This window comes from Ciconia boyciana, chromosome 9, assembly GCF_034638445.1.
Source record: "Ciconia boyciana chromosome 9, ASM3463844v1, whole genome shotgun sequence".
NCBI lineage: Eukaryota > Metazoa > Chordata > Aves > Ciconiiformes > Ciconiidae > Ciconia > Ciconia boyciana.
Window position 1 is genome coordinate 24643097 of NC_132942.1, and position 27319 is coordinate 24670415.

Genomic DNA, 27319 nt, shown 5'->3' on the forward strand with positions numbered 1-27319 from the left:
AGCACCTGGACATGGTGGCTGCTGAGCTGAGTAAAGTTAATTAATTGTCATTTCCAGGCTCACTCTGGTTCTGTGGGATGAGAACAGGAACCCCCTGCTGAACAGGAACCCCCCAGCTGGTGTCACTTCCCCCCTCCCCCCCCCCCCAGGATGCTGAGTTGGGCCAGGGCAGGGCAGCAGAGGGAAGGGTGCTCCAAGCATGGTCCTGCATCCCAGTGCCAGGCTCTGCCGGGGCATCCCCTGGGGCTGAGGGATTGCCCGGGCATCCTCACACTGCCCAAGGGGCAGGTCTGGATACGGCCCCACTCTGTGGCTATAAGCCATGCTGGTTGGTGGCCTGGGGGCATCCCAGACAGCCCCAAAACCGTGGGCATGGGGCATCCTTACCGGCGCCCAGCTCTCACCCTGCTGAACACAGCTGTCTGAAAGCAGTCGGCCTTTCTGTGCTCGCCCCAAGGATGCCAACGGGCTTTTTTCTGCTGGCTCAAGGCCAGCAAAGGCTCTTCCTTTTCCAGCAGCTGGGGGTTTCACAGCAGGAGCATGTCCCAAGCCCCAGTGTGTCCCTAGGGATGTCTTTTGGGACCTCAGCACCTCGCCCTGGGTTGACCCTCCCTGCATCCATCCCATCTCACGGTATATCACAAGATATTGCAAACAGGCTCCAATTCCCCATCACGTGAGTGCGTTTCCGTGGCCGCTCTCAGTTGACATTTTTGAAGCCATCCATTGAAAGAGGGACCAGAAAAAAAAACATCTCAAGTGGGCACTTGGGCTGGAAATGCAGGGCTTTGGCATGCCTTGAGCCCAGCTGTTTGCTGCAGGCATGCTCCAGAAAGCACGGCCAGGGTCGTTTTGCTGGGGCAGCTTCAGTTTTCCCACGATGGAGGAGCACAGGGGACCATTCCCACGCTTGACGTGAGGGAATGGGAGGTGGGAGCTCAGCCCCGGGATATTGGGCAGCCCCAGGTGGGGCTCTGGACCACCCGTGGGCTGTTTGTTAAAGCAGCAGGGATGGGCAAGGGGGTTCCTCGAATTAAAGCCCTTTATCAAGCAGCAGATCATAGTTGGTGGGCTTTATATGAGCTCTGCATGGGCTTTATATATACATGAACCATGGCTAGGCATGAAGTGGGGAGGAGGAGGAAGAGGAGGAGGAGGAAGACATTGCATCCGCTCATGCTGCAGTGCCCACAGCCTCATCTGCACGCTCTTGTAGACTTGTAACCCTAAGTAGCCTGCAGCAAAGAACACACCAGTTAAGGGCCACAATAGCTGATTAAGGTAATTAACTAAGCTGGGAATGGGGGAAGGCAGCTGGCCAGCCCCCAGCCCCTCCGGCAAGCCGCCCACACCATGCTGCCAAGCACAACAAACAAATCCAGATGTTTTCTTGCTGGGGAAGTGGCTGGGGCTGACGGCAGCGGCTTGGCAGGCAGCGGCTCTGGGGGTCCCTATATCAGGGCGAATATCTCCCCTGCACAGCCAAAGGAGGGGACTGACACCCCAAATGAGGAGGCAGCGGAGGCAGCTGGGGTTCTCTCTGCTGGTCCTTTATTTCGGGTAAGGTTGGACGCTCCTGGGACCCGGATGGAAGCTGAGCTGCAGTGCTGAGCGCTAGAGAATTACCTGGTGTTTAATGAAAGCTGAGGAAAAAATACAAACCGAGAGGAACCCGGTGATGCCCTTGCCCTCGCTGCAGGCAGGGCAGGGCAGCGTCCCAGCCCCAGGCAGCCGGCAGCTGCCTGCCTGCAGGGGGCTGAACCGAGCCCCCCCAGCCCACACCCGTGCAGAAGGTGCCTGCCATTTCAGATGGGGCCGACCCCGTGGCCGTGCACAGTCCCAGGGTCCCGGAGGGGGTGGCATTTGGTCCGGGAGGGGGTGGCATTGGTCCCCCTTTGCACCTTCCTTGGGGACCCCCAAGGGGCTCTGCTGGGAGCGGCAGAGCAGAGGCAGCATCCTGGGCCCCAGGGCAAGGAGAAGGCGTCGAGCAAGGGGTCTTCCGCGGCATTAGGTGGACTCCCACCGACCTGGGCAGAGGGGACAGGTGTCACCAGGTGGGGCAGGACCCCCCTGCGGGGCACCTCCGTCCCCCAAGTCCCCGCCCAGTCCCCACTCACAGGGCGCGTAGAGCATCCGCATGACCTTGAGGCAGTTGTCCAGCAGCGCCTTGGGGCGCACGGCCTTCCTCCGGCTCTCCGCGCCCACGCTGTGGACCAGCTTCACCAGGTCGGCCACCACCACCTCCACGTCCGTCTGCAGGGACAGGTCACCTGGGCGTCACCAAGATGTCCCTTCAGGACACCAGGGTGCAAAAACTGCAGCTGCTGCATTGGCCGGGAATCGAACCCGGGCCTCCCGCGTGGCAGGCGAGAATTCTACCACTGAACCACCAATGCCAGATGTGGGGCACCCCACAGCCCTGCCCCACGGCCCCACACCCAGCGCAGGCAGGTGGGAGCAGCAGCAACAGGCACTGCCGGCTGTGAATCCCCCCCAGAGAGGGGACCCCAACAGACAGCTCTCATGACAGGGATCAGACCACAAGAGCACCTCTTCCTGCTGCCTCAGACATCACCTCCAGCAAGGAGGGCTTGTCATTAGCCTTCAGAGTTAACACTGATGAGAAGACCAAGCAAAGCTCACGCTCTCCTTGGAGGGGCTGCAGAACCTGCCCTATGGCACAAGACACCCCAGCCACACTTTGGGTTCACCCTGGAGACCCAGCTGTGACAGGCCACCTCCACCCAGCACCCAAATGAAGTTCCCTGTGGGCTGCAGCAGCACCCTCCAGTCCCAAGCACCCCCCATTGCCCTGGGGCAGGAACCCTCATTGCCACCATGCCAAGGACCCTCATTGCCACCAAGCCACAGACACTGCCACTGAAAGCCAGGGTGACTTACTGCCACTGAGCCAGGGACTCTCATGGCCACAAAGCCATGGACAATCACTGGCCCTGAACCAGTGCCCCTCACTGCCACCAAGCCAGGGACCCTCACTGCTACCAAACCAGTGTCCTCCACTATCCCTGAGCCAGGGGCACTCACTGCCACTGACCCAGTGCCCCTCACTGCCACCAAGCTCCCAGGCAGCTCCCTGCCACAGACCCTTGCGAGTCACCAAGGGGTCCTGGCTCTGCCTGCAAGTAATGCCACCCCTGGGGGGCTGTGCACCCACACAGGGGCCACAGCGGACGGCGGTGCCAGGGGTGCCCAAGGGAGTAACTCTGCCCCCCACCCCCCCCCCGCCAAGGGTACCCCAGCAGCCCCCGAGCCCCCCCCCCCAGACACCAGGGTGCAAAAACTGCAGCTGCTGCATTGGCCGGGAATCGAACCCGGGCCTCCCGCGTGGCAGGCGAGAATTCTACCACTGAACCACCAATGCCAGATGTGGAGTACCCCACAGCCCTGCCCCACGGCCCCACACCCAGCGCGGGCAGGGGGGAGCAGCAGCAACAGGCACTGCCGGCTGTGAATCCCCCCCAGAGAGGGGACCCCAACAGACAGCTCTCATGACAGGGATCAGGCCACAAGAGCACCTCTTCCTGCTGCCTCAGACATCACCTCCAGCAAGGGGGGTTGTCATTAGCCTTCAGAGTTAACACTCTGATGAGAAGACCAAGCAAAGCTCACGCTCTCCTTGGAGGGGCTGCAGAACCTGCCCCATGGCACAGGACACCCCACCCCAGTCACTTTGGGTTCACCCTGGAGACCCAGCATCCTCACCCAGCACCTAAATGTAGCTGCCTCCAGGGTGCAGTGGCACCTCCCAGCCCCGAGCAGCCTGCGGCCGCATGGAGCCCAAGTTGAGTGGAGGAGTGGAGGGGGCTGTGGAGGTGAAGGGCAGGACATCAGGGCTGCATTGGCTGGGAACCAAACCTGGGCTCTCGGGGGGGGAGGGGGGGGGCCGTGGAGAAAGTTGTCCCACTGAGCCACCAATGCCAGATCTGGGGCTGCCCACAGCTACCCCATGGCTCTGTGGCCTGGGCATCCCTGACGGGCCAGCACCCCCCACTGCTCCTGAGCCAGTGCCCCTCACTGCTACAGAGCAAGGGACCCTCATTGCCACCAAGCAAGGGACCCTCACCTCCACCAAGCCATGGACCCTCACTGCCAAAAAGACAGTGTCCCTCCCTGGCACCCAGCAGAGATGCTCCCTGTCACCAAACCAGCTCCTCCCACTGCCCCCACAATGCCACCAAGCCAGGGACACTCACTGCAGAGCTGGTGCTGCCACCCTTGCAGCCTGAGCACCCGCACAGGGGCCACAGGGACACGGCCAAAGGGACAGTGTGCCCAAGGGAGCAGCTCTGAGCCCCCACCACGGGCACCCCAGCAGCCCCCAAGATCCCCCTGGTGACACCAGGGTGCAAAAACTGCAGCTGCTGCATTGGCCGGGAATCGAACCCGGGCCTCCCGCGTGGCAGGCGAGAATTCTACCACTGAACCACCAATGCCAGATGTGGGGCACCCCACAGCCCTGCCCCACGGCCCCACACCCAGCGCAGGCAGGTGGGAGCAGCAGCAACAGGCACTGCCGGCTGTGAATCCCCCCCAGAGAGGGGACCCCAACAGACAGCTCTCATGACAGGGATCAGGCCACAAGAGCACCTCTTCCTGCTGCCTCAGACATCACCTCCAGCAAGGGGGGTTGTCATTAGCCTTCAGAGTTAACACTCTGATGAAAAGACCAAGCAAAGTTCGCTCTCTCCTCAGAGGGGCTGCAGAACCTGCCCCACGGCAAAAGAACAACCCAGATACACTTTGAGTTCACCCTGGAGACCCAGCTGTGACAGGCCACCCCCACCCAGCAGCTAAATGCAGCTGCCTCCGGGGTGCAGCTGCACCTCCCAGCCCCGAGCACCCCCCACTGCCTTGGGCCAGGGACCCTCGCTTCGCTGCCTCCGAGATGCAGACACTCACTGCCACTGAAAGCCAGGGTGACTTACTGCCACCAAGCCAGGGACCCTCACGGCCACCAAGCCCCCTAGCCCCTCAGAAGTCACCAAGGGGTGCTGGCTCTGCTCTGCCCAGCCAGTGATGGAGGTGCTGGGGGGTGCCCAAGGGAGAACCTTTGGGCTCCTTTCGGCAGCCCCCGAGACACCCCCCAGGACACCAGGTTGCAAAAACTGCAGCTGCTGCATTGGCCGGGAATCGAACCCGGGCCTCCCGCGTGGCAGGCGAGAATTCTACCACTGAACCACCAATGCCAGATGTGGGGTACCCCACAGCCCTGCCCCACGGCCCCACACCCAGCGTGGGCAGGTGGGAGCAGCAGCAACAGGCACTGCCGGCTGTGAATCCCCCCCAGAGAGGGGACCCCAACAGACAGCTCTCGTGACAGGGATCAGGCCACAAGAGCACCTCTTCCTGCTGCCTCAGACATCACCTCCAGCAAGGAGGGGTTGTCATTAGCCTTCAGAGTTAACACTCTGATGAGAAGACCAAGCAAAGCTCACGCTCTCCTTGGAGAGGCTGCAGAACCTGCCCTATGGCACAAGACACCCCAGTTCCACTTTGGGTTCACCCTGGAGACCCAGCTGTGACAGGGCATCCCCACCCAGCACCCAAACGCAGCTGCCTCTGGGCTGCAGCAGCTCCATTGAGGCTGCAGAGGCTTGGGAGGAGAGGCAGGACCTCTACTACTGCTGCATCAAGGTGCCACCACCGGCAAAACGGGGATGAATTTGTGGGTCACCTTCTGCAGGATCCCCCTTCTGTCCGTGGCACTGCCACCCCATGGCGGTATTGGTGACGGTCGCGTTCCCCCCGCCCCCAGCCCCGCCGGCCCCCCAAGGGGGGTTGCAGGCAAGAAAAAGCCATGCTGCATTGGCCGGGAATCGAACCCGGGCCTCCCGCGTGGCAGGCGAGAATTCTACCACTGAACCACCAATGCCAGATGTGGAGTATCCCCCGGCGCTGCCCCACGGCCCCGCACCCCGGGTGCCAACCTCCGCTCCGCAGCATCCTGCCCGTGCTGGCCCTCCCACAAGACCCACATGCAGGGGGGCTGCGCACGCCCGTGGGTGCATGTCCTCACAGCACATCTGTGTGCCATGTGGTTGCGTGTACCGCTTGTGCCCCCCACATCTGTGCGTGTGCCATGTGAGCATGCAACACGCGTGTCTGCATGCACAGGCATCGGGTGCTTGCACACTACATGTGTATGCAGCACCTCTGCAAGGGGTGTGCAAGGCTGCGTGCGAGCGTGCGGCCGGGCTGGGAGTGCCAGGGGAGCCCCAGGGTCTCCCCACCTGCCGGTACTTGCTGTACTCCTTGCCCAGGGCATCAAAGAGCTGGAACAGCTCCTGGGTGTACTTCCAGGACGGGTGCTTCTCCGGCAGCACCTCACGGATCCGCAGCACCGCCTGGGAGCTGACGTGGAACCAGAGGTACCGCAGTGCCACCTCCGACACTGTCCTGTTGCGCTGCAGGCGAGAGGGTGCCCCGGGTGAGACCCAAGGCAGCCCCTGCGGGTCCCCAGAGCATCCCCATCACGGAGCAGTACCCTGCTGCCATCTTACCAGGCGGGTGATGTTGGATGGCCGTAGCACCTCTTCGTACTGGACCTGGACCGTGTAGTCAGTGGGGAAGTAGTGTTTCTGGAAAGGCAGGGAAGAGCACAGGGGATGGCAGCAAAGTGACGGGGACATCCCTGCCAGTCTCAGCGTGACACTGGGGAACCGGTGGGAAAGCCCTTTGACATGGTCAACCCCCAAAGATGCACCAGCAGAAGCAGCTCTGGGCACCTTTTGGCACAAGTTGCCCCCGGTAAAAAAAACATCCCCCAGCACCCGGCCACTGTAGAGGCAGTGAGTGCTGCCCTCCCATGTCCCCCCTGCCGCAAACCCAGGCCCTGCAATGCCACGTGTCCCCTCACCCCCCCCAAAACTGGGGGTTACCATGTACTGCAGGCGCATCTTGTACTGCAGCTTGTCCTGGAGCAGGCGGGTGAGCTCGCATTCGCCCAGCGCAGCAGCCTCCAGCCCCAGCGCAGCCAGGATACCTGGGCAGCCAAAAGTGAGCGGTGTCAGCCCCCCCCAGGGACACCCACTGGGGTGACCCCCGAGGCCATCCCCCCCGGGTCCCCAAGCTGTACTCACACAGGACGGCCGCGTAGCCCTGCTGCATGTTGATGGCAGCTGTCGGCGGAGCCCCGGGCTGCACCTACATGGCCAGAGCTCACCCGGAGCCTCCTGGGCAGCGGTGCACGCGGCAGGGGGACAAGGGACAGGTGCGGGCCCTGGGCGCTGGGCTGCTCTCCAGTAGTCCCGGGCGGTTGCCCCCTGCCATGGATGGGGGGTCAGTCCCCCTCCCTGGCCATCCCCGCTGGCTTCTCCTCTCCAGCTGGCTGCAGGGAGGCAGCAGGTCCCGGGGCCATCACAGGATGCAGGCAGGGATGCGCTCCAGGGGTTGCGGGACCCCCCTGCACTGCAAAAAGGGATCTGGGGGGAGAGAGCCCCGGCTGCAGCCCCAGGGCAGGCGGGCACCCGGACTGCAGCCCCCAGGGAGGGCACCTGCTCCGTGCCCCGGGGGCTGTGGGACAGGGACGGCACCACATGAGCCCCGGGTGGCCCCAGAGGGCTGTGGGTCCCCGTGGAGCCGTGGGTGCCTGTGCCCTGCTTGGGGCAGGCCTGCCGGGGGTTCCCCCGGCGCCACTCCCAGGGGATTTCCAGGGTGGGGTGGGCCCAGCCCAGCACTGTTATCCCAGCAATGAGTTTGTCCGGCCTCAGCAGGAGCACAGCCAAGGAGTGCTGGGGGCATGGGGCTGGTGAAGTGGCCAGGCCACTCCACGCTGGGTCCCCATGCAGACGGGGACGTGTTGTATCCCCACGCCCATGCAAAGGGGGCTGTGCCATGTGCCCACGCTGTCACCCCACAGGAAGGGGACCATAGCGTGTCCCTGTGCTGTGTCCTCCACAGCGTGCCCCCACGCAAAGGGGGGAGTGTTGCATCCCCGCACAGCGTGGCACACACAGAAGGGGCCATGCCATGTCCCAGCACAAAAGGGGCCCCTCCCACGTCCCCACACCACGACCCCGTGCAAAGGGGGCCACGCTGTGTCCCCACGCCATGTCCCAGGGTAAGCAGCCGTGCCGTGTCCCCACACCGCGTCCCCACGCGGGGGCCATGCTGTGTCCCCACGCCATGTTCCCAGCCCACGTCCCCACGTGAACGGACCCGCATGCCATGTCCCTGCGACATGTCCCCACGCAAACGCGGCCGGGCCGCGTCCCCACACCGTGTCCCCACGCGCGGGGGGCGCCGCGCCGTGTCCCCACGCGGGGCCAAGCGTGACCAGCCGCAGCCCCCCGCCGCACACCCCGCGGCGGCCCCCGCAGCGCGGCCACCCCCGCGCGGACCCGCCCCCTCGCGCCCCCACGCGCGAGGCGCCCGCGGACCCACCTGGCGCGGCGCGCGGGGCCGCCGGCGCGGGACGCGTCTCCCCGCGGGCGGCGGCGGCGGCCGGGCCGTGCCCGCGCTTCCCGGGAGGCGGGCGGGGGGCGGCGGCGCGGGGAGCGGGCGGGGCGGCTGCCGGGGGCCGGGCAGGGAGCGGGGACCGAGCGACCGCCCCGCCCGGCCCGGCCCGGCCCGGCCCGGTCCGGCCCTGCGGGGACCCGCCCGCCCCGGCCCGGCCCGGTCCTGCCCTGCCCTGCCCTGCCGCGGGTGCTCGGCTGCGCCGGCCGGCTGTCCCCGGGGTGGGGAGCTAGCCCAGCCGGATGTCCCCGGGGTGCCCAGCTCACGCTGTCGGGTGTCCCCAGGGCGCCAGGCTGCCCTGGCTGGGTGTCCCCGGGGTGCTCAGCTAGCCCAGATGGGTGTCCACAGGGTACACAGGTAGCCCAGCCGGATGTCCCTGGGGTGCCCAGCTCACCCAGCTGGGTGTCCCCAGAGTGCTCAGTTGTCCCTCCCTGCTCCTTGGGGTGCTTGGCTACCCCAGGTGGGTGCCCCACAGGTGCTTGGCTGCCCCAGCTGGGTGCCCCTTGGGGTGCTCAGCTAACCACGCTGCACGCCCCCATGCTCCTCAGGGTGCTGGGCCAGCCCTGCAGCATGACCCCAGGGCACTCACCCAGCCCAGCTGGGTGCCCACACGCACCCCGGGGTGCTCAGCTAACCACACTGCACAGCCACAGGCTCCCCAGCGTGCTCTCCTTTGCCAGCACCGGCACCCCAGGGCGCTGGGCTCCCCGGGCCGGATGTCCCAGGGTGCCCTCCAGGCTGGGCACCCGCAGGTGTGTTCCAGGGCACTTGAAGGGGGTGTCAGCCCAGCGTTTCCTGGCACGCGCCTGGGCGAGGCCCGCACGGTGGGCAGGGGAGGCTGTGCAGAGCCCTCTCAGAGGGGCCCGTGGATCCCTGGCTGTCCCCCAGGGCACTCCTGCTCCCTCTGGCCCAAGCCCACGCTGGTTTCTCAGGATGCTTCGGGCCTGAAACCCTGCCAGCGGCAGGGGACGGGACACTGTCCTCCCCTCCGCCACCCCGAAAAGCCCCTTGGGAGAGCTGGCAGCCTCTGTGCTCAGGGCTGCTGGGCATCCAAGGGGTCAGCGAGAGAAACCAGCTATCAAAGAGCAGGTCAGCGCTCCCAGGGAAACGCGTGGGAAGGAATGCAATTCTGCATGCGAGGAAAGTGCGCTGGGATTCCCCTGGCACAGAGTCAGGGCCACGGCCACTCTCCTGCCAAGCTTCCCCCCAGCCCCAGCCAGCTCCTGGGCACAGCCCTCGCCTCCCTCCCAGCTCCAGGCTGGGGGCAAGGTGCCCAGCTCCGAGCAGGGGAAGGAGCTGGTCCAGCTCCGCACTTAAGTGTCTACAGGGTTTTGCCCACATCTGCTGCAGGCGTTAGAGGAAGCCATTTAATAGCATTTCCTGCCCACGTAGTCATCAGCTTGGCAGCCAGGATGGGGTGAGGAGAAGGGAAAGCACAGAGCCGCACAGCAGCTGGAGGCTGTTTGCCCTCCCTTAGCTGTGCCAGGCTGGAAATCACCACTGGTGCAAGCCCAAGGCAAATAGCTCCCAGCACATGGCACTGACCCCAGGAGCTTTGCTCCCATGTGTCAGCAGGAGCCCAGCAACCTGCAGCTGCAGGGGCCCAGGGACTGCCCTCACTGGGAGGCTGGTGGGGGTCCAGCTTGGAGCCCCCCCAGACAAAGGGGGGCTGGAGGCTCAGCCAGCCCCCGAGCGGCACACCTGCTCCTCCAGGCTGGGGCTCAGCCCCTCCCAGGCTTTGCCTTGCACTGGAGACAGGTTATTTACACAGGCTGGGCCAAGGAAGCAAAACCTTGCGCTTGGAACCAGTCCGGGAACACCCCGAGCCTCCCTGGGTGCAATCTCACCCTTGCCTTAGGACTAACAACATGCCAAATGCCAAGTTCTGCTGGAGCTCTCCTGGATCCAGAGCAGGCATCACACCGTGGGGGAGGACGAGGGAATAGGGAATGCAGGGACCACAGGGTGGGCACCCCTCGTCCCTGACAATCCACAGGCTGGACCGCACGGACTTACCACTGCCCAGATGCAGCCATCCCAGGTAAGTGCAGGAAGGGAGCACAAAGCCCTTCACTCCCAGGCAGAGGATGGGTGAGGCAAGCAGCAGTGGCTGGGTGCCACATCAGAGCCAAAGGGTGCAGCCCTGGGTTAAGCCTCTGCCAACACAGCCCGCTAGCAACAAGCCGGAGAGCAGAGAGGAGGGTGCAAAGGACAGGGCAGGAGGGCACGTGTTCACCTTCACCCTGCACAGCACACGCGCTAGAGGAGGAATGCAGAGGCTGTTTGATGGGAGCGTGGCACTGGGCCGGGGGCCACCTGCCTTTCCGAGCCCTGGGTGGGGAGCAGCGCTGGCTAGTGAGGAGGGCAAGGGCCCTTCGTGGGATCCCATGCACCAAGGGAGGTCTTCAGCTGCATAGACACAGACCTACTCACAGCAGTAAGCCAGGAGGCAAGACCAGAAAGCACCTGCAGCGAGCCTTCACAGCCAGCTAAAGGGCAGAAACACCTCCCAGAGCTGCAGCTGCTTCACAAGGCAACAGGAGTCTTGAGCTGCAGCCATGCCCTGGAAGGGCTGGAGAAACAGTAGCTGGGGGAAGGACCCTTCCCTCCCACCCTTTCTCCAAATACCCTGCTTTGTGTGTCCCCCGGGGCAGACGGGTGCTGGAGAGCAGCAGCTCTGGCTGCAGGACACACTGCTGGGCTTGGGGCCAGCTCCAGGCAGAGCAGGCAGGGAAGGGAGGTGGAGAGGGGCTTGCAGGCCAACACCTGCAGGGCCACAGCACGGCTCCAGCATCCACACGGGCCGCAGGGTTGAGGGTGCGCACATTTCTGTACTCCTCCTCCACTCCTCCTGCTCCCACCAGGTCAGCAACAGCTGCTGCGAAGGACAGGAGGCCCAGAATCAGGCTAGTTAAAAAAAACAGGCTTTTATTCTTCATGTGCTGCTCACAGTCACAGCTTGGAGACACTGCTCTTGCCAAAGTTATTATGAAACAAATCAAGTCCCAGACTCAGGCCTCGCTCTTCCCCACCCCCAAGAGAGTCAACAGTGTACAAAACTCTATTTACAGGGAAAACAGTCAGAAATGGTGAGTCCAAAACCCCCCTGCAATTCAGAAGAAAATGTTCAAGACAAGTGTGACAGTTACGCCCTCCATACAGCCAGGCTGCCCACTGGCTGCTCCCAGGGCTGGTGAAAGCCCAGAGCTTCTCGCCACTGACTACTAAAGGAGCCTGGTAATCCTGAGTTACGCCACAGCTGTTTTCTTTACCAAAAAGCTAGGAAATTGCAAAACCCATTTGATCCTACAAAGGCTCAGCTGGATCTGCCCTACAGGGCTTTTTGCAAGGCCAGCATAAGACACCCTTGGGCTCCCCCATCCTAACAGGGGGCCAAGGAGATGGGGCTGGGGGTCAGTCTGTGCCCTTCCTTGGGCACTTCGCCAAGAGGGAATCTCTCCAGCTGGAATGTCAGGAGCCTTCACATAAGCAGCAGGATGTGTTGGGAGCCCTAATACCTGATACTGCATTTACTGGAGTCGCATTACTTTGAAACATAAACCAAGATGAGCAAACCAATATTTAAAAAGAGAAAAAAAGCACACATTCCTCCTCCCAGCTGTGCTTGGAAGAGCATCCATAGGAGCCCAGTGAGAAGCTCTGCTCCCGCCAGCTGCTGCTCAGAAAGCATAGCGTGTGCGGATGTCTTCCAGCTTCTTGGACACCTCGGGTGGGGTCCGGTCCAGCTCTTCGGCCACATTCTTCTGTTTGTTAGGCTCCATGGAGTTGAACTGCTCACACAGGTCCCCATCGATCACATTCTGGAGGGGCAAGGAGGAGAGCATTGAATCGACACAACACAGAGGCACTGAACCCTGCCTAAATGGGGAAAAATGGCAACAAAGAGTTTGTTCCCAGGAGCTTCTTAATCCTATCCTGGAAACAAGACCATGCTTGGTGACCTCATCTGCTGAATAGCAGCAGTTAGCATCAAATTAATTACTGGCCAGCTTTATTAACAAAGGAGAAACCCAAAAAGCCTGGGTGCAGCTGAAGAATCACACAAGGGAAAGGAAGGGAACACAGATCCGACCTGGGTCCAAGCTCTGTGCTGGGAAGGCTGGGGGAGGCTGCAAAAGATGACTGAAGAGCATCTTCAGTCAGATGTGAAACATCTTTTTGATTCCTACAAGTCAGCCCCAAGATCATCAAGAGCAAGAACACCCTCTGCACTTGGACAGCTTCAGCTGCTGGAACACTTTTCTGACAGATACGTGACTCTGATAGGGGTTACCACATAGTTATTATAGTCCAGTACTCCGTACCCTTCTGGTCACAGCATTTAGCAGTTGACAGCTTCACAATTCCCCAAAAGCAGAAATAGGCAGGAACAGGAAGTCTTATGAGATTTCCCTTTTCAATGGTGGTGGAAAAAATATATCCCCCAGGCAACACCCAGTTTGACCTAGCCATGCAGCTACGTAATAATGCTTCTCCTGATGGAAAAAGGAGATGCTGTGGCAAGTAAAGAAGCGCAGCAACAGCACCTCTGGGCTTGGGTCTCAAGACCAACCCTCAGAAGGCTCATTACAAGGGTTGTAATGAGCCTTCTCATTACAAGAAACCAAAATAGACCCGGTATTAAGTGACAAATACTGCTCTCCTTAGAGTGCTATTCAAGAGCTAGCTTCAGCTCCTGCCACAGTCACTACACCAGCTATGGTTTACGTTGCCCCAGCCTTCCCCACTCAACAGCAACCTTGACTTGCTTCTACCAGGCCTCAAAGCATTTCTGTGTCCCAGAGCAAGTCTCTGCACCCCCATGACCAGCTGATCCTAAATACTCAGACCTACCTTCACTGGGAAGTAGTAGGAGCGGAAACTGAGATGGTCTCGTCCACAGAGAGGAGGGTGCTCAGACCTTAAGTGCATTTCCACATGCTGGAAGAAGTCATGATCCTGGGGAGATTAAGAAGTGGTAAAAGAATGGTTTGCTGCACATCAGTGCCACTGGTGGGGCAAGATGACACCCATTAGCCAGGTGCTCCTGCACTGGCTGAAACACTGCCATTACCAGGTTCTGCTAGAGCAGCCCTGCACATGGCCGCTAAGGTCTGGTCACAGTTACCCCCTCACCACTTCCACCCTGGGAACACCCACAGCAGAGCTAAGCAGCCAACTGTGCCGCCTTGGCCAGGATCTGCCTCTCAGGAACTGGAGCACATAGCAGCTGTGCAGCACGGAGGTGCAGCTCAAAGAGTGAAAGCTTGACATCTGCTGCTCCAGAAGACCACAGCAAACAGAGAGGAGAATACCATCTTCAGGACTTGAAGCATCAGTGCCTGATCAATACGGTTTACAGGCTACACAAAGCATGCCCAAGGATCCCTCCTCATAGACACCAAATCACCAAAGAGCTTCTCTGGGATCCACAGATTTAGAACAGCAGTGCAACAAGAAAAGCTCTCAACTCTTCATAGAACCAATGCAGAAGGAGGAGCTAATAAGCTCCTTCTCTTCCCCTTTGCATTGGAGCCTGTCCCACAGCCACAGGCCTTCCTTCAGCCCAGGATTTCACATACTGCAGAGCATTAGAGTTACCCTCAAGAGATGCAGCACAGTAATATACTGGCTGCAGATGAGTGTACAGAAAAGCAGCAGCTCTGCAGCATAATGATGGGGCTTGCTTACCTCGTGGGAAGTAAAAGGGACCAAGATTCCTATCCCCCCCGATAAGGTGGTATAGACAAGAGATTCAGAGCCTCCTGGGATCAGTGTGGTCTTCTGTAAGGACAGCACTGTCTCTCCCACGTGATAATTCATAATCACTTCAGCCTGAAAGTCAACCACAGAAGCATGTTTTTTCTTTAGGTTATATCAAAGCATCAAAAGGCTTGAGAGAGGAAAGCAGAATAAATTTGGCCACCTGCTAGTTCTGAAATACTTTTCTGAAGAGGAAGTGCCTTCCACCTGGGACCAGATGGCAAAACTCAGCATGCCACCAAATCACTCTTGAGCTGGACAAACGGATGCAAGTAATGAGGGAAAGCAGGAAAAGAAAATGAGCGTGCTGCTTCAATCAAACATCACTGAATAGGCATCAGCCGTGATTTCAGAAACTGAATTTGGCTCCCAGTGACAGTGAAAACCGATCACCCACAGCACAGTAGATGTGTAGGAGCAGAACTGCCAATACATCTCCTGGACAACACTGCAGAGGACTTTACAGAAAAGCAGCATATTATTTTCCCACAATAACCATGTGCTTCCCACGAAGCATTACCTTCTGTGATGCTCCATTAAGAAGCCCCCTGTCCCAGAGAGCTTTGTTGCCTGTGGGATCCTCATCTACCTCATCATTGGTGTTTGGAGGCAATCTCACCTGCATTGAAAGAGGAAGAAAGAGTCAACAAGCTGCAGAAGCGGCACATTATCTCTGGAGAATCCTTGTGGTCTTTGAAAGGCTACTTTTGTGGACTCTACAAGAATCACTTCACGCTTACAGCAAAATCATCCATTTTCCCCTCCAACAAGGCCTTTAGACGACAACCGTGTTGTCAAGACCAACGGCCTATCGCTCAAAAACATGGGCACAACCTCATGACTGGCCTCTGCCTGGCACTTGCAGGTCACCCTGGAAGGTATGGTCAAAATGTTTTGAAGGTGGTTCCCACTAAGGAAACAGTTTGATTGATGTGAGGCAGGAAAACCAAAGGAGGATTGATTTGTGTGTGTTGGCCAAATCCTGCAGGCACAGCGTCTGACACTTGCTGAACTCTGCACTCCAAAGCACCCGAGCACGCTTCAGAAAGAGATCAAAGCTCTGGCAGAAAGACCATCTATTCTTTCCTCCTCCCCTGCTGAAATCCAGCCAACAGGGGAAGTGTCAGCACTGAAAGCCAACTTTCGAGAGGAAGTGACAGAGAAAGTTAAATGCCAGCGATGAGGTTTAGCCAGGGAAAGTAAGAGTGATAACCCTGATGGCAAGTTCTCATGGGCCCTTTCACAGTCACAAGCTTCATTTCAAGGCTTATTCACAGCAAGTTTTGGGCAACTTCAACACAAGTTATTGAATGCTTCAGAAATATGTTTTTTGACCTGCTGATGCTTTAACTTGTTTGCTTTAATTAACAAACTGATAAACTGCAGCCATCCACTATGATGACAGCTAGTCACACCGTAAAACCAAGTGAATGGTACAGGGCGTTGTCTCCATTAAGCACAGATTCTCATTCTTTTAAGACAAATCATGGATGTTTTAAGGAAAAATACATCGTGTCCAAAAAGCCCCGACTTCTCCGAGGCACACTCACCACGCAGATGTTGCCAAACTTGTCTGCTCCAGCCACAGTGTCATAATCCAGGAGAGTTGCTGTAGTAACCCACCGGGGATAAGTGTCATCAGCAAAGATGATAAGCTGGTTCTCATTCCTTTTGTAGCGCACCCAGATGAAACTCTCCTGAACATCTGAAACAATTACTCTGTGCCCAATGGTTTGGATCCCACAGATGTAGTTGGCAATGTGCTTTTGAAAGAGAAAGGACAAAACCTGAGTGCTTTAAACAGGGAAGCATAACCCATTAACTCCACCCTATTCCAACTGAAACACTATTTCCCCCTGTGAGCTATGGCTCACTCCTCATTTCCCATCATTCCCTCCAAAACTACATCTCATTTCTGGCACGGTACAGCCCCAATCTAAATACACTGTCAATACAGGGCCTTGCAACCTAACACCCAGCACGCATCATTCTCAGCCTGCTGAATGAGAGTAATGTCCAGAGAACAAGCACTGCTGGTAAGCCTATGAAGTGAGATGACAGGGACACTCCTGTAAGCAGGCATTGCTGCTTCAGTGTCCCCTCACTGCTGTGGTCATGAAAGACCCAAGAAGCAAAGCTTCAATTTTTTATGCAAGTCATATTTTAGGAACAAAGCAAAACAAAACCCAAAAAACACCCAACACACACACAAAAATGTTCCCCTACGAGTGCCTAGTCTGCCTGTGAGCTTGCTGGAGTTTGTTTGTGCAGTAATGAGCAACTGGCACAGGTTCTGCAGCTTGCATGAGAGAGGGAGGAGCAGGCAGTTAAGATTTAGAAAACCATGCTCTGCAATTTCTTTTCCTAAAGTACCAGAGATGCTGAGCAAGAAGGGTCATCTACTTCAAGGAGAAAATACCCTTTTCAAAATTCTGGGGATCTGAAGAGGTGCTCATATGCATCCTCCAACTCTGTCCCCCACCTGCTGATCACCTAACCTAAGGAAACATTTCCAGCAGATGTCATTTCCTATCTGGATAAGACCTCTCACATTTGCAGCAGACAGCCAAAGGCATGGTCTGTACAGGCTTGTGAAACTCCTGCACACGTTCATTACCAGCCTGCATTGAGCTGGTAAAAAAAGGGAACCTGCAACACTACTATCTGAATGGTGATGGAAAAGCGATGTGTGCTCAGGGTGCAGAGGTGCAGCACAACAGCTCAATCCAGCCAGAGCTGCCAACACTGCTCTAGGTGCATGCACCCAGCGCACGCCAGCAAGGCACAGACACAGTTCTGAGGTCCAACTGCACAGACACACTGGAGGCTGGAGTAGCAGCTAACCCTTGTTTCACTCCTGCTGCAAAGCATCACTTGCTCCAAGTTAACAGCCGTGGTCAAGAACAAAAGTCAGTACCTTATTCTCACACTTCCGAAGCAGTTTCTTCTTGCCCAGGTCATAAACGCGCAAGAGCTTTCCAACTCCAATTAAGACTCTACCTTGGAACGGAGCAATGGCTGCAGGAACCTCCTCCACAGGGGTCTAGAGAGGGAAGACGATGACTGTGAGACCCCCATTAACAGAGCTAACCTTACACCAAATTTCAGAATGGAATCAGCTAATGATGCGGCTGAAGCTCGTTGGCCTGTGCCAACGCTTTCAATGCAAAAGGCTAATCACAATCTTTTTCTACAGCAGGGGCAAAAGGTCAGTCCTCCATAGGCCTTTCAACAGCAGCATATACCACATGTGGTGCTAACAGAGCTCTGGGTACTACACAGACAACACACTGCTGGCAGTGCACCTTAACTGAAGCGTAGGACTGCTAGAAGAACCCCATGCTGGGCAGGCAGCAGAGGACGGCAAGGATCTTGTTGCCTTGCTTCTTAGTTTTCCTTTATCCCCAACAGAAAGATTTTATGCTTTGCCTAAATCCAACCAGATTGTCTGTTTTTAAAACAAAGGCATGAACCTACTTCAACCATCTGCCACAGACACTCTGAAGCTGCCACTGAAGAAGTGCTACATCTGAATAATTAGTGTGCCCACAATTCCAGTAACTCAGACAGGGCTGAAAAATCTCCCACCACTTATCAATCCAGAAGGATCAGCCACAGCAGAGAACAGGAACATGTAGAGAGCTTCCAGTTACAGCGTTCCCAGATTGGTTGCACTGGCTAAGAGAAATTATTTCATATCATCAGCTCTGTCAACTTCCAAGTGGGTGTTCAGTGGCACCAGAAGAGGCCCTGGTCCAGAACAGAACCCACTCATTACATCAGGACCGCAGGAAGTGAATAAGCCACAACGTTCCTGTCCACGTGCTCATCTGCTCAAGTCAGCCATGCACGAGGGAAGAACAACAGAATTTTGTTTTAACGGAGTTCTGCCGAAACCCTCGCTAAAGCCCCAGAGACCTGTCAAGCAAGCTGGTCACTAGGTGACTAATCATTTCTACATGCAACAAAAACAGCATCAGAGGAAAGATGACAGCTCACACCAGCTTCATGTGGACTGAGAGCCTTAGCACCAGGGTTCAAGTGACCCAAGTATGAATTCACTTTGTAAACAAGTGCTCAGAGCAACTCTCTGAGCTCATATTCCAAAAAGGAAACAGAGCTGTTTCTCTCCCCTCCCTAACAGGGGCATGAAAAACTGCTCCTTTCCTATTTACCCAATTAGACGGATAAGAGTATAGCTAAGGCAAAGGACTGGGACTCTCAGGAGATCTGTGTTCAATTCTCAGCTCTGCAAAAGATGTCCCAAGTGATTTTGGAGAAGGCAGCTTATTTTCTCTGAGGCTGCTTCCAGTGTGTAACATCAGCATAATGATCTTGCTCAGGATCCATTGAGTACTGCAGTATCATTATAGCATTCAGGGTGAAGTAACAGCTATTCCAATACTGCCTGTAAATGACCCAGTCACCCAAACAGGCCTTTTCATCCCTCTCACCTTGTGCAGAAACTCCAGCTTCTCACCACTATTCACCAGCTTGTATGTGTACACAAATCCCCCAGCAACCGAGCGTGGGTTCAGAATGAGGTCCTTGGCGACTCCCACTAGCACGTACCACTCATCACCAGTATTGGAGAACCGGCACACAGCCACACTGGGGATCACAAGACATGCCAGATCAGCATGATCACAACACAAACCGACACTGCAAATACGAACTGGATTCCCTGACAGCACAACTTGCACCTAGCCAGGCAGAGATTTGGGAACCCACCCTTCCAACACTGACATTTCATTTTCAGTGGTCATTTTCCTCCCTGCAGAAATGTTTAATGCATATTCCTTCATTCTTCCATGCTCCCCATATAAAGATGTGCTCCAGCTGTCACATATGCCCAAAGCATTAGTTTTATGCTTTCACAGGCTGGACACTGCTGAGCAACGTGCAAAGCTCCACCAGAAGCTGTTTTTCAAAGGCTATTCCAATTTGGACACATACACATAACTCTCCTCACCTTCCAGTGTTATTTCCTGCCCAGTACCTAGCTCAGCCAGGTTGGGAATCCCGGACAAAACAGGACAGAGTCAGCCTTTTGGACTAGAATGACCTACTTCCGCTTCACTTGCTGAAGCACTCACTATTCTTTGTGGTTATTGTGTTGGTCTTCCCCTCCAGTCCCTCTAATACTTTATTTCCATTTAATCTATGCTCATTTTATCTGGATGAGAAGGGGAAGTGAGAGATAGCAGCACATTCTCTTGTTCCTCTCTTATCTTATCTGTCATTTACATCCCCGTGTTGTTCTTTAAGCACTGGGGTCCAGCAAACAGCTCTGGAGCACCAGCTCTTAGTGTCACATGCAGACAGATCAGGGTGGGAAGGGAAGGAAAGGAAAGGCAAGAAAAAAAAGCTTTAAGCATGTGGCAATCACTTCTGGAATCTCAAGCCAGTCTCTCGATAACATGCTGCATCTGGATTTCAACTCAGTAACAGCTGAGCAAAAGAAAGAAAAACACACACAATACTCATCACAAGCAGAGATTCTTGCTGCATCTGGCAACGCTTCTTACCTGAAGGCAGCTTCATTCTGCTCTAGCTGGACCAGATCCAACGTATTTCCCTGGATGGGGTTCATCACCCTGATAACAGAGGCCCACTGTCCATTCCCTGCCTTGGGAGCACCAAAGATGGACTCGGGAAGATTCTCGTTCAGAAAGGCTGCAGCCATCTCTGCAGCCAACTCCCTCTCATCTTCACCTGCAGCCTCCACCATTTCCTATGGCACATTAAAGGACAGGAGAAAAGAACAGCTCAGTGGATTTCCTTTCCAGACATGCTGATGCTCTGCATAAAATATAGTCCCCCCCTTCCCTTAAGTCCCAGTATTCCAGGGCAAGGTACTGCCTGTGAAGACATAAAAGCCACCAAATCCTAAAGCTTCCACCTGTCCTGAGCTTATTCCCAAGGCAGCCTCTGCAGCTCAGAGAACAGCAGCATCAGCTCTGCCCTGCCCAAGTGGCAGTTGTCTGGGAGCTATTTCTCCAAATCAGCAAGTCTGGAAACAACATTGAGAAGAAAATAACCCACTGAAATCCAAACATCCTCAAACAGTCACAGAAAACCCAGAGAATGGTCTTACACAAGCAGGATTGTCCTCCAATATGTGGTTCTTGAAGCCTGCCATAATAACATGGAAAGAAAGGAGGACTGGGAAGTAGTGTATTCTGCTGAAATTTTTGTTTCAAGGCAGACCTTTGCTCCCTTCAGTCCCTGCATTCACACAGGGCACAAAAACTTGCAGGCAATGGCAGCTGGGAACTAGTGAGCAGGGAGGATTTCCAGCTGCAGAAGTCACCTCTGGGGAATGGATGTGTGTACCTGTCCCCCACCCCAATTACCTCAGCCATTTGCTGCTTCCTCTGTGCCTTGGTGGCCTCAGTGTAAGCATTGTGGTCTGTCTCAATGATGATCAGGTTGTTGCTCTCTGGGTGAATGACAAATTTTCGGGGTGTGTACTGCAATGGGAAGGCAACCTGGTTGAACACTGCCCCCAGCTTCTCCAGTGCCAAAATCCTGGGTGACAAAGATGTGATGTGTTAAATAAGGTCTGAAAGCAACTGCCCGAGAGAACACAACTGTAGTTGAGCTCTATGTCTGTGAAACCGGCTAGTGCTGGAGACAAGTAGCACCTTTCTCGGGCCAGACAGCAACCAGTAAACAGCTCCAGAGAGGAGGGCAAAACTAGCATCCTAAATGGGAGCTTATGCTGTGGCACAGGTGTGCTCTGCAGTGCGGGGTCCTTGACTTGAGCACTCTCACTGGCCCAGGGTGCGTTCAGAGTGCCTGTCCCTTTTGGATGGGCTTCTGTGGTGCTGAAGCAGGTCTATCCCGAGAGGAACAAAGAGCACACAGAAGACGGAAAGTGCACATTTGGACTGGGACTCTGAATCTAAACGTGACACAGACTTTGACACGTAATCAAATGCTCCTCAGAGGCACTTTAGTTACAAAGAGTATGAAGAACGCAATGCCAAGTCTTTCTTCCTTGTGACTTGCCAGCTGAAATGCCAGTTCTTCTAGCATTTGGTGACTAAAAACCACAAGTCTCTCCAGAAAGAATGACTCCTTTAAAAGCAGTGAATGCTGTAATATTTCAATGAGGACAGATATGAAAAAAGCGCCTGTTCAAGTCCATAAAGCAGAGCTCCTGAATTTGTGTTCCCCTATTATTTTCATGTATCTTTTAAAAATCTAAGCTGAACTTTAGAAAGGCAACAAATACACCCGTCATGCCTCTGATTTCTTAAATCACGTGGCTTATTTTCTGCAAAGTAGCCAATTCAGATCACAAACCACAAGATCCTAATACACAACAGGTTCACATTTATTAAAAGCTTCCCTCCTCTCTAAGCATCAGAGAATTTAAGGACAACTTGAATTACATTTGTTATTTTAAAAAGCTGAAAAACACAAATCAGAGAAGTGCACCCTATTTCTTTTTGACAGGAATATCCTTGTATTCCATTTGTTTTCTGAAATCCATCCAAGTGGTTCTATTAAATCATTATCCATAATCAAATAACCTCAAAAACCCCTTAATTCTAAAGGTAAGTCACTTTACCTCTTTCCTTTTGAATGTCTAGTGAGAATCTACCACCCCTCCCTCTGCCTGGCATCCTGGCCCAGAAGTATTCATTTTCCCCCATCAGTTCTTACCTCAATGTGTTTGTGGAGATGGCCACAATGCCCTCTGGGCACTGCTCAGAAGCAAAACCAGACGCAAACTCCAGTGTCTCATAAGACAGCGGAGTCAGGTGGAAGCGTGACTGATAGGAATAACTGAGCCAGGAACGGCTTGACATAGCCAGCACCTGAGAAAGACAGACAACAAACTTATTAGGTCTGGGGATGGAGGCAAGCTCACTCCTTGCAATATGAATGGCTGTACAGTGCCAGACTCTTACTCACTAGAACAAGTGAATTCTTGCGGGTGGACTCCACCCAGCTCAGAGCATACCTTCAGAGATACTGCTTGCTTTCTAGAGACAGTTTTATCTGGAAATTGTGTATGGCATGAAGAGGAACTTTAAAGCACTATCAAGACAATGAATGCTCAAACTGAGGTGCAATAAAAACTGTTTTCTGTAAAAGCCAAGATCACAAACGCTTTTTTTTTTTTAAAACAATAACCTGTTCTAATGGGAAGAGGTCTTATTTTAAAATAAGTATTTACTGCTTTGTCACAATCCAAATGCTGTAGCACTCTAAGTGAAATTTACTTAAAATAATCAGTAACCTATTTTCAATCAAGTTAAGGGAAACAAAGGAAACAGATGGACTTCTAAACCCTTCAGCTTTATACATCTGGCTAAATCAATTTCAGTGCAACCTTACTTTCTGCCTGAGCAACAAAAGCTGGAATTACATTGAAACACTCACAGGCTACTCCAAGCCCATCACTGACTGGCCATAAGCAGTATGTTTTTTCTCCCCGTATTGTAAAACAAGGAACTAAGACTGGTCTCAAAGTAGAAAAGCACTCAGCTATTCTATAAGCATTCTCTGCTAAAGCTGCAAAGCACCTCTTCTCCAAGTTACAGCTGGCAGACTGGCAGGAGGAAGTTTAAGAGATTCACCAAGTGTACCTTAACATTAAAGCAGAGCTCAGATTCCCAGATCCAGCTCCCTACACTGACCGGCAATATTTCTCAACTCTGAAGGTGTCATCCAAAAATGAGTCAAGCAGGGGGTGGCTGATCTCCCCAGTGCCACATCAGAAGGGCTGAAAATGGCACTTCTGATGAAACACATTCTTCCCTCTATGCCAAATCCTGCAAATATTTTCCTTGAACCATTCATGGAAGCTGTCCAGCTCCCGGCTGAGCCATTCTCAACATGCACAGGAGACGACCATCCACTGCATCAAGCAGTCAAGGGGTAAGATTTCTGTCTCTGAGGTAGAGGCAGATGAGGCAGGCAAGACGAGGTTTTTCAGAGTCTCTAAGCCCAAGAATCCGCTCAGAGCTTTCCAGGCACGCTGCAAATGCAACCTATGGGTCAGATGAGTCCTAGTTCAAAGAAGGCAGGGCAGCACTACACATTACTTCCTAAGAAGCAAGAGGAATACCAACAAGAACAAGGCTGTTTGTGAAAGAGCAAGCTGCGAGCCAAGCAGCTCCATAATGAATGCATTCTACTTCCCACCCTTACCCAGAGGGTCCTGCTGTGCTGAGAGGATGCTTCCCCACCCTGCCCATCAATAAGGAAAACTGGGATGCTGCGCCTGAGGACTGGATCTGCACCCCTCTGAGAGCTCGCCTCGCTTACCGCCTCTTGGCCTTGCATTCGGACTCGGAAGAGTTTCACAGGCCGTGAGCCAAGGTATCTGGTCCTGGTGTCGGAAAGGTCGCCAGTAACAGGATCCAGGACAGTTCGCAGCAGCACACCATTCTTGACATTAGCAAACCAAAAAGTTAGATCAAGATTACAGATAAGAAATAACTAGCTACAGTCATTATTCAAAACAGAGGCAATTTCTGAAGAATTAGGGGTTTGTTTTCTTAGCTTCCGGCACAACTCCCTTCTACAACCATGCTGTATCTAAATTGGCTCTTAATATTAAAAAGCATAGCTCCTGCATGCTCCTGTGGGGCAGAAATTACTGTAAAACAAATAAACCACACCCCCTCACACACACACCCCCAGCAAAAAAAAGCCAAGAAACAGACCAAGAAGCTTGGTACATCACATAAGCCATGAAAAACCTGAGGGCTGATTCCAGATCCTAATCCCTCTTGGTACAAAGCATTTACCCAAAAACTCCTGCTGCTTAAAGAGAGCTTGCATTCTGACATCAAACTCAAGGCATGTGAAAGAACCTAGACTGCTCTGATTATTTTTACCACATGTTGAATTGTCAAAACAACATTTTTTGGTCAGAGATCACAGAGTCAGTACTGGATGCAACAAAAAGCTGTGCAACAGCAGAGTTATTAGAGCAGAGCTTGTGGTTGTGGGCAGTTACTTCTTTGATACTCTGCCCTACAGGCACTTTCTAAAGAACTGCCGAACATTTCACCCAGAAATTTTTTTTAGAACATGCCTTCTTTCTGGAAGGGGAAAAAGCACAATTTGTCCTACATGAAGTCTGGGACAATATGCTGTCTTTTGACTAGTCTCAAGTCTAGGAATGCATAGAGAAACTTGCACCTCTACTACATCACACAGTGAATTCCCCAGTCACAGTTGTTAAGCATGCTGTAACGAAGGGGGAAGAGTCAGGCTCTGTGTTGTTGCACTGCATGATGACAAGGCTATTTTAGCAATCCATCCTTCAAGGGAAGGCTTACCAAGAAATGCCTGTCAGAACCAGGCAGGCACCTCTCACCTGCAGTCCAATGTTCAGGTACAGAAAGCCAATGGAGCCCCTCTCCCCCAGCTCATCCTGCTTCTCTGTGCCACCCATCTCCACAATGCACAGCGACTCAGGCTGTGCAGGAAGGGCCTGCATACTCAGCGGCTGTAAGCAATCCTGTGGGAGACAGAAAAGAGGTACTAGGCCAGTCAGCAAGGCTTGGCATGGAAAAAGGGGATTCAAGCTCCATCTAAGGAGCTTAAAGATGTCCTTTTACATCTCCATAAAGAAGTATTCAGCACAGAAAAAAAAAAAAAAATCACAATAGATGCTGGCTCTAGGGATTTTGGCAAGCAGGAGTGGTAGCAGCCCTGGGGTTTGGAAAAGATAAACTGGATGCTTCCAAACTGTTCTAGCACAGTTTGCAGCTATTTAGCATGGAGAGACCTGAGCAAAGTTTATGTTACTTCAGTTATCCTTTGAACACTCAGCTGTTGCAGGAATGGTAATGCTGGTTTGCTGCTGACCTGCTTGCAGAATGAGTCTGCTTTTAGTACAGGTATAAACAGTGAAAGGGGAGGGGGGGAAGAAGAAAGTGCTTTCGTATCTCATCAGCTGAACCTCCAGGCATGCGTGAGACTAGATAAAACAAGGGAATCTGTTAGAGGTTAGGATCAAGGGCCATGCTTCCTCCCAACCAGCAGACAGAAGCCATGCAAGCTCTTCATTCGTGGTCATCCACCTGAATACAGAAAGACAGCTTGGATGGACACAGCCCACCTCTCGAGTACCCTTCTGAACATTTCAAGCCAATGGAAGAGGTAGAAACAGAACAGCTACTCACCGAAGGGTCAAGGGAAATAATTCTGACAGTGTTGTCCACCAGCCCAACAGCAAGGAACCGGGAGCGCTGCTCCCCAGGGGGAACATTAGCCAGGCTCATGCAAACTACGTCGGCCGACATCTCCTTTCTCTCTGTATACTCATTCAGCTGTCCTGACTAAGAAAAACACAAGAAACTTATTAACCAGCCAATGGGGCAAACTAGCACCAAAATGTCTCTCCACACCTTCCCCCCCACCTCTCTCTCTCTTTTTTTTTTTTAAGATAGTGCTTTGGATTTTTTGTATTTTTTTAAAAATAATTTCTTTACAGCCTTATTTCAGCTACAATTGCAAGAACCAGAATAGCAATAAGATAAGTACACAATTTCCAGCCTCAGTTATGAACTTCAGAGACTTTAATTAGCCATTAAATAATCTCAGACAGACACAGTCCAGATGTGCAGGGCTTTGATCTCTCTGTTCTAGAGGGACACTTCACTACAGAATCCTTTTCTGCAGGTCTGATCAAGGATCAATCTCTGGCATGCCCCATACTCTGCCTTGCTCTTCCGAACTCATTCACAACATTAACACACATACCGGGTCCATCTCAAAGTAAACCAGTTCTCCTCCAGTCAGTGCTATCACTACTTGTCTCTGGTTCACAGCACATTTTACAATGGTTTTCTTCCCTGGTGTCTTCCATTCATTTACCCTCTTATCTGCTCGGATGTGCCGGATCCCATCTGGATAAACCTAAAGGAAAAAAAGATCACATTAATTCTGTATTTACCATCCTTTCACAACTCCCATCTCACTGGTGATTCTGACACAGAAAAAGCCAAAGGCAAGCACCGCTCCTGGCAGCAGTGATCCACTAGCTATGCAAGAGGCTGAACTAGCACGAAGCCACTCACCAGCTGGAAGCACTGCATCTTTGAACTACAGCAAGGAACTACTGAGCACGCACTGAAGGAGATTAGGACCATCTTCAGCTGGTCCAGTTTCACTCAGCAGGATATAAAAAGGGGAAGGCTGAATAAGTGTCATTCTCTGCCAATCCACACCTTTAGACATGACATATGTTGCACTACTGTAGAAATCATGGCCACGGAGCAAGCAGAAAGTGGCAGACATAAGCAGACATGTCAGAAGCAGCTTTCCATTACCTGTACCAAAGCATCATCACCAAGAAGAGAGCAGGACAAGGTGGGTGTAGTACCCAGGAATCCAGAGTCAGTCACTTCTTCTACAGTCTCTCCGATAGACAGCACCAGTGTGGCATTTACGAAGGACACAATGATATAGGCATCAAATTCATCTGGTCAAGGGAGACAGGGAAAAAAGGGTGCTGATGAAATAAATGCAAGCCTTCCCAACAAAATTAGCAGTCTGACAGGTGTCTGGCAGTTACTCTTCAGCAGAATTCCTCTGATAATTACATCTGCTGGCAGTATTGTGCAAGTTCATTCTAGGACACATTGTCCAAAAGCCAGCCACTGCTAGACTCCAAACAATGCAAGACTGAGCCAGAGATCAAATGATCCAGATACAGAGTCAATTCATGATACTCTGGATTCTGGCAAGCAAGACTCCTGCCTACTTTTTTCAAAGACAGCACAAGGTCTAGAAGCCTTTAAGACACTTGCCCCACCTCACACGAGGAGCTGAATGCAGATTTAACACCCAATGAAGTCAAATGAGATGTTCTGCTCCAATAATCTGAACACATGGAACCCATCTGCAGAAACTGCACCATGGATGCTGCAAACAGGAGGTTCAAGGACCACATCTCTATCTAGTATCCACATAATAAAAGGCTGCAGAGAACAATTAGGGTGCATTGCAGCAGAGGAGCTCGGGGTTAGTCTGCTCTACCCTCAGCTAGAAGCTCAGCTAGCTGACATTCACACAGCCACCCGTACAGTCTCCTGGGATGAGAAAC

The 27319-nt window shown here is 54.0% G+C and overlaps 2 protein-coding genes and 5 non-coding genes across 10 annotated transcripts in view; all 7 read right to left on the reverse strand.

Moving 5' to 3' along the window:
• Positions 1-1075: 1075 nt before the first annotated feature.
• IL34 (interleukin 34) lies at positions 1076-8498 on the reverse strand. Of its 4 annotated transcripts, none has more exons than XM_072872669.1 (7): positions 8404-8498; positions 7101-7283; positions 6900-7003; positions 6522-6599; positions 6252-6425; positions 2118-2253; positions 1076-2027 (listed from the first exon to the last, which is right to left on the reverse strand). In XM_072872669.1, the coding sequence occupies exons 2-7, from the start codon at positions 7126-7128 to the stop codon at positions 2008-2010; spliced, it is 540 nt and encodes a 179-aa protein (XP_072728770.1). In that variant the 5' UTR covers positions 7129-7283; positions 8404-8498; the 3' UTR covers positions 1076-2007. The 4 variants fall into 4 exon arrangements, with proteins under 4 accessions (XP_072728770.1, XP_072728767.1, XP_072728769.1 ...); XM_072872666.1 differs by having other exon boundaries at positions 7101-7442; positions 8404-8490; XM_072872668.1 differs by having other exon boundaries at positions 7101-7428; positions 8404-8487.
• On the reverse strand, positions 2326-2396 carry TRNAG-GCC (transfer RNA glycine (anticodon GCC)). Its single transcript has one exon. It is a non-coding gene; the product is annotated as a tRNA-Gly (tRNA).
• On the reverse strand, positions 3312-3382 carry TRNAG-GCC (transfer RNA glycine (anticodon GCC)). Its single transcript has one exon. It is a non-coding gene; the product is annotated as a tRNA-Gly (tRNA).
• TRNAG-GCC (transfer RNA glycine (anticodon GCC)) lies at positions 4384-4454 on the reverse strand. The gene has a single exon. It is a non-coding gene; the product is annotated as a tRNA-Gly (tRNA).
• TRNAG-GCC (transfer RNA glycine (anticodon GCC)) lies at positions 5137-5207 on the reverse strand. Its single transcript has one exon. It is a non-coding gene; the product is annotated as a tRNA-Gly (tRNA).
• On the reverse strand, positions 5823-5893 carry TRNAG-GCC (transfer RNA glycine (anticodon GCC)). Its single transcript has one exon. It is a non-coding gene; the product is annotated as a tRNA-Gly (tRNA).
• A 2879-nt stretch (positions 8499-11377) lies between the features above and the next one.
• SF3B3 (splicing factor 3b subunit 3) overlaps positions 11378-27319 on the reverse strand; it is a 30308-nt gene continuing 14366 nt past the window's right edge. Inside the window, exons 12-26 of the mRNA XM_072873763.1 lie at positions 26544-26695; positions 25975-26130; positions 25395-25550; positions 24584-24727; positions 23524-23646; positions 21913-22067; positions 20595-20769; positions 19767-19972; positions 18693-18849; positions 17156-17281; positions 15789-16001; positions 14759-14857; positions 14167-14310; positions 13330-13434; positions 11378-12296 (exon numbers count right to left, since the gene is read on the reverse strand). Coding sequence (XP_072729864.1) covers positions 12156-12296; positions 13330-13434; positions 14167-14310; positions 14759-14857; positions 15789-16001; positions 17156-17281; positions 18693-18849; positions 19767-19972; positions 20595-20769; positions 21913-22067; positions 23524-23646; positions 24584-24727; positions 25395-25550; positions 25975-26130; positions 26544-26695 — 2252 coding nt within the window. The 3' untranslated portion in view covers positions 11378-12155. The remainder of the gene's footprint in view (positions 12297-13329; positions 13435-14166; positions 14311-14758; positions 14858-15788; positions 16002-17155; positions 17282-18692; positions 18850-19766; positions 19973-20594; positions 20770-21912; positions 22068-23523; positions 23647-24583; positions 24728-25394; positions 25551-25974; positions 26131-26543; positions 26696-27319) is intronic.

Excerpts from the sequence above, each read along its gene's own strand:
- IL34 (XM_072872669.1), bottom strand. The coding sequence starts at position 7,128 with ATGCAGCAGGGCTACGCGGCCGTCCTGT. Across the intron at positions 2,254-6,251 it reads AGTACAGCAAGTACCGGCAG|ACGGACGTGGAGGTGGTGGT; the intron begins GTGGGGAGACCC and ends CTGTCCCTGCAG. Across the intron at positions 2,028-2,117 it reads GCGGATGCTCTACGCGCCCT|GTCGGTGGGAGTCCACCTAA; the intron begins GTGAGTGGGGAC and ends CCCTCTGCCCAG.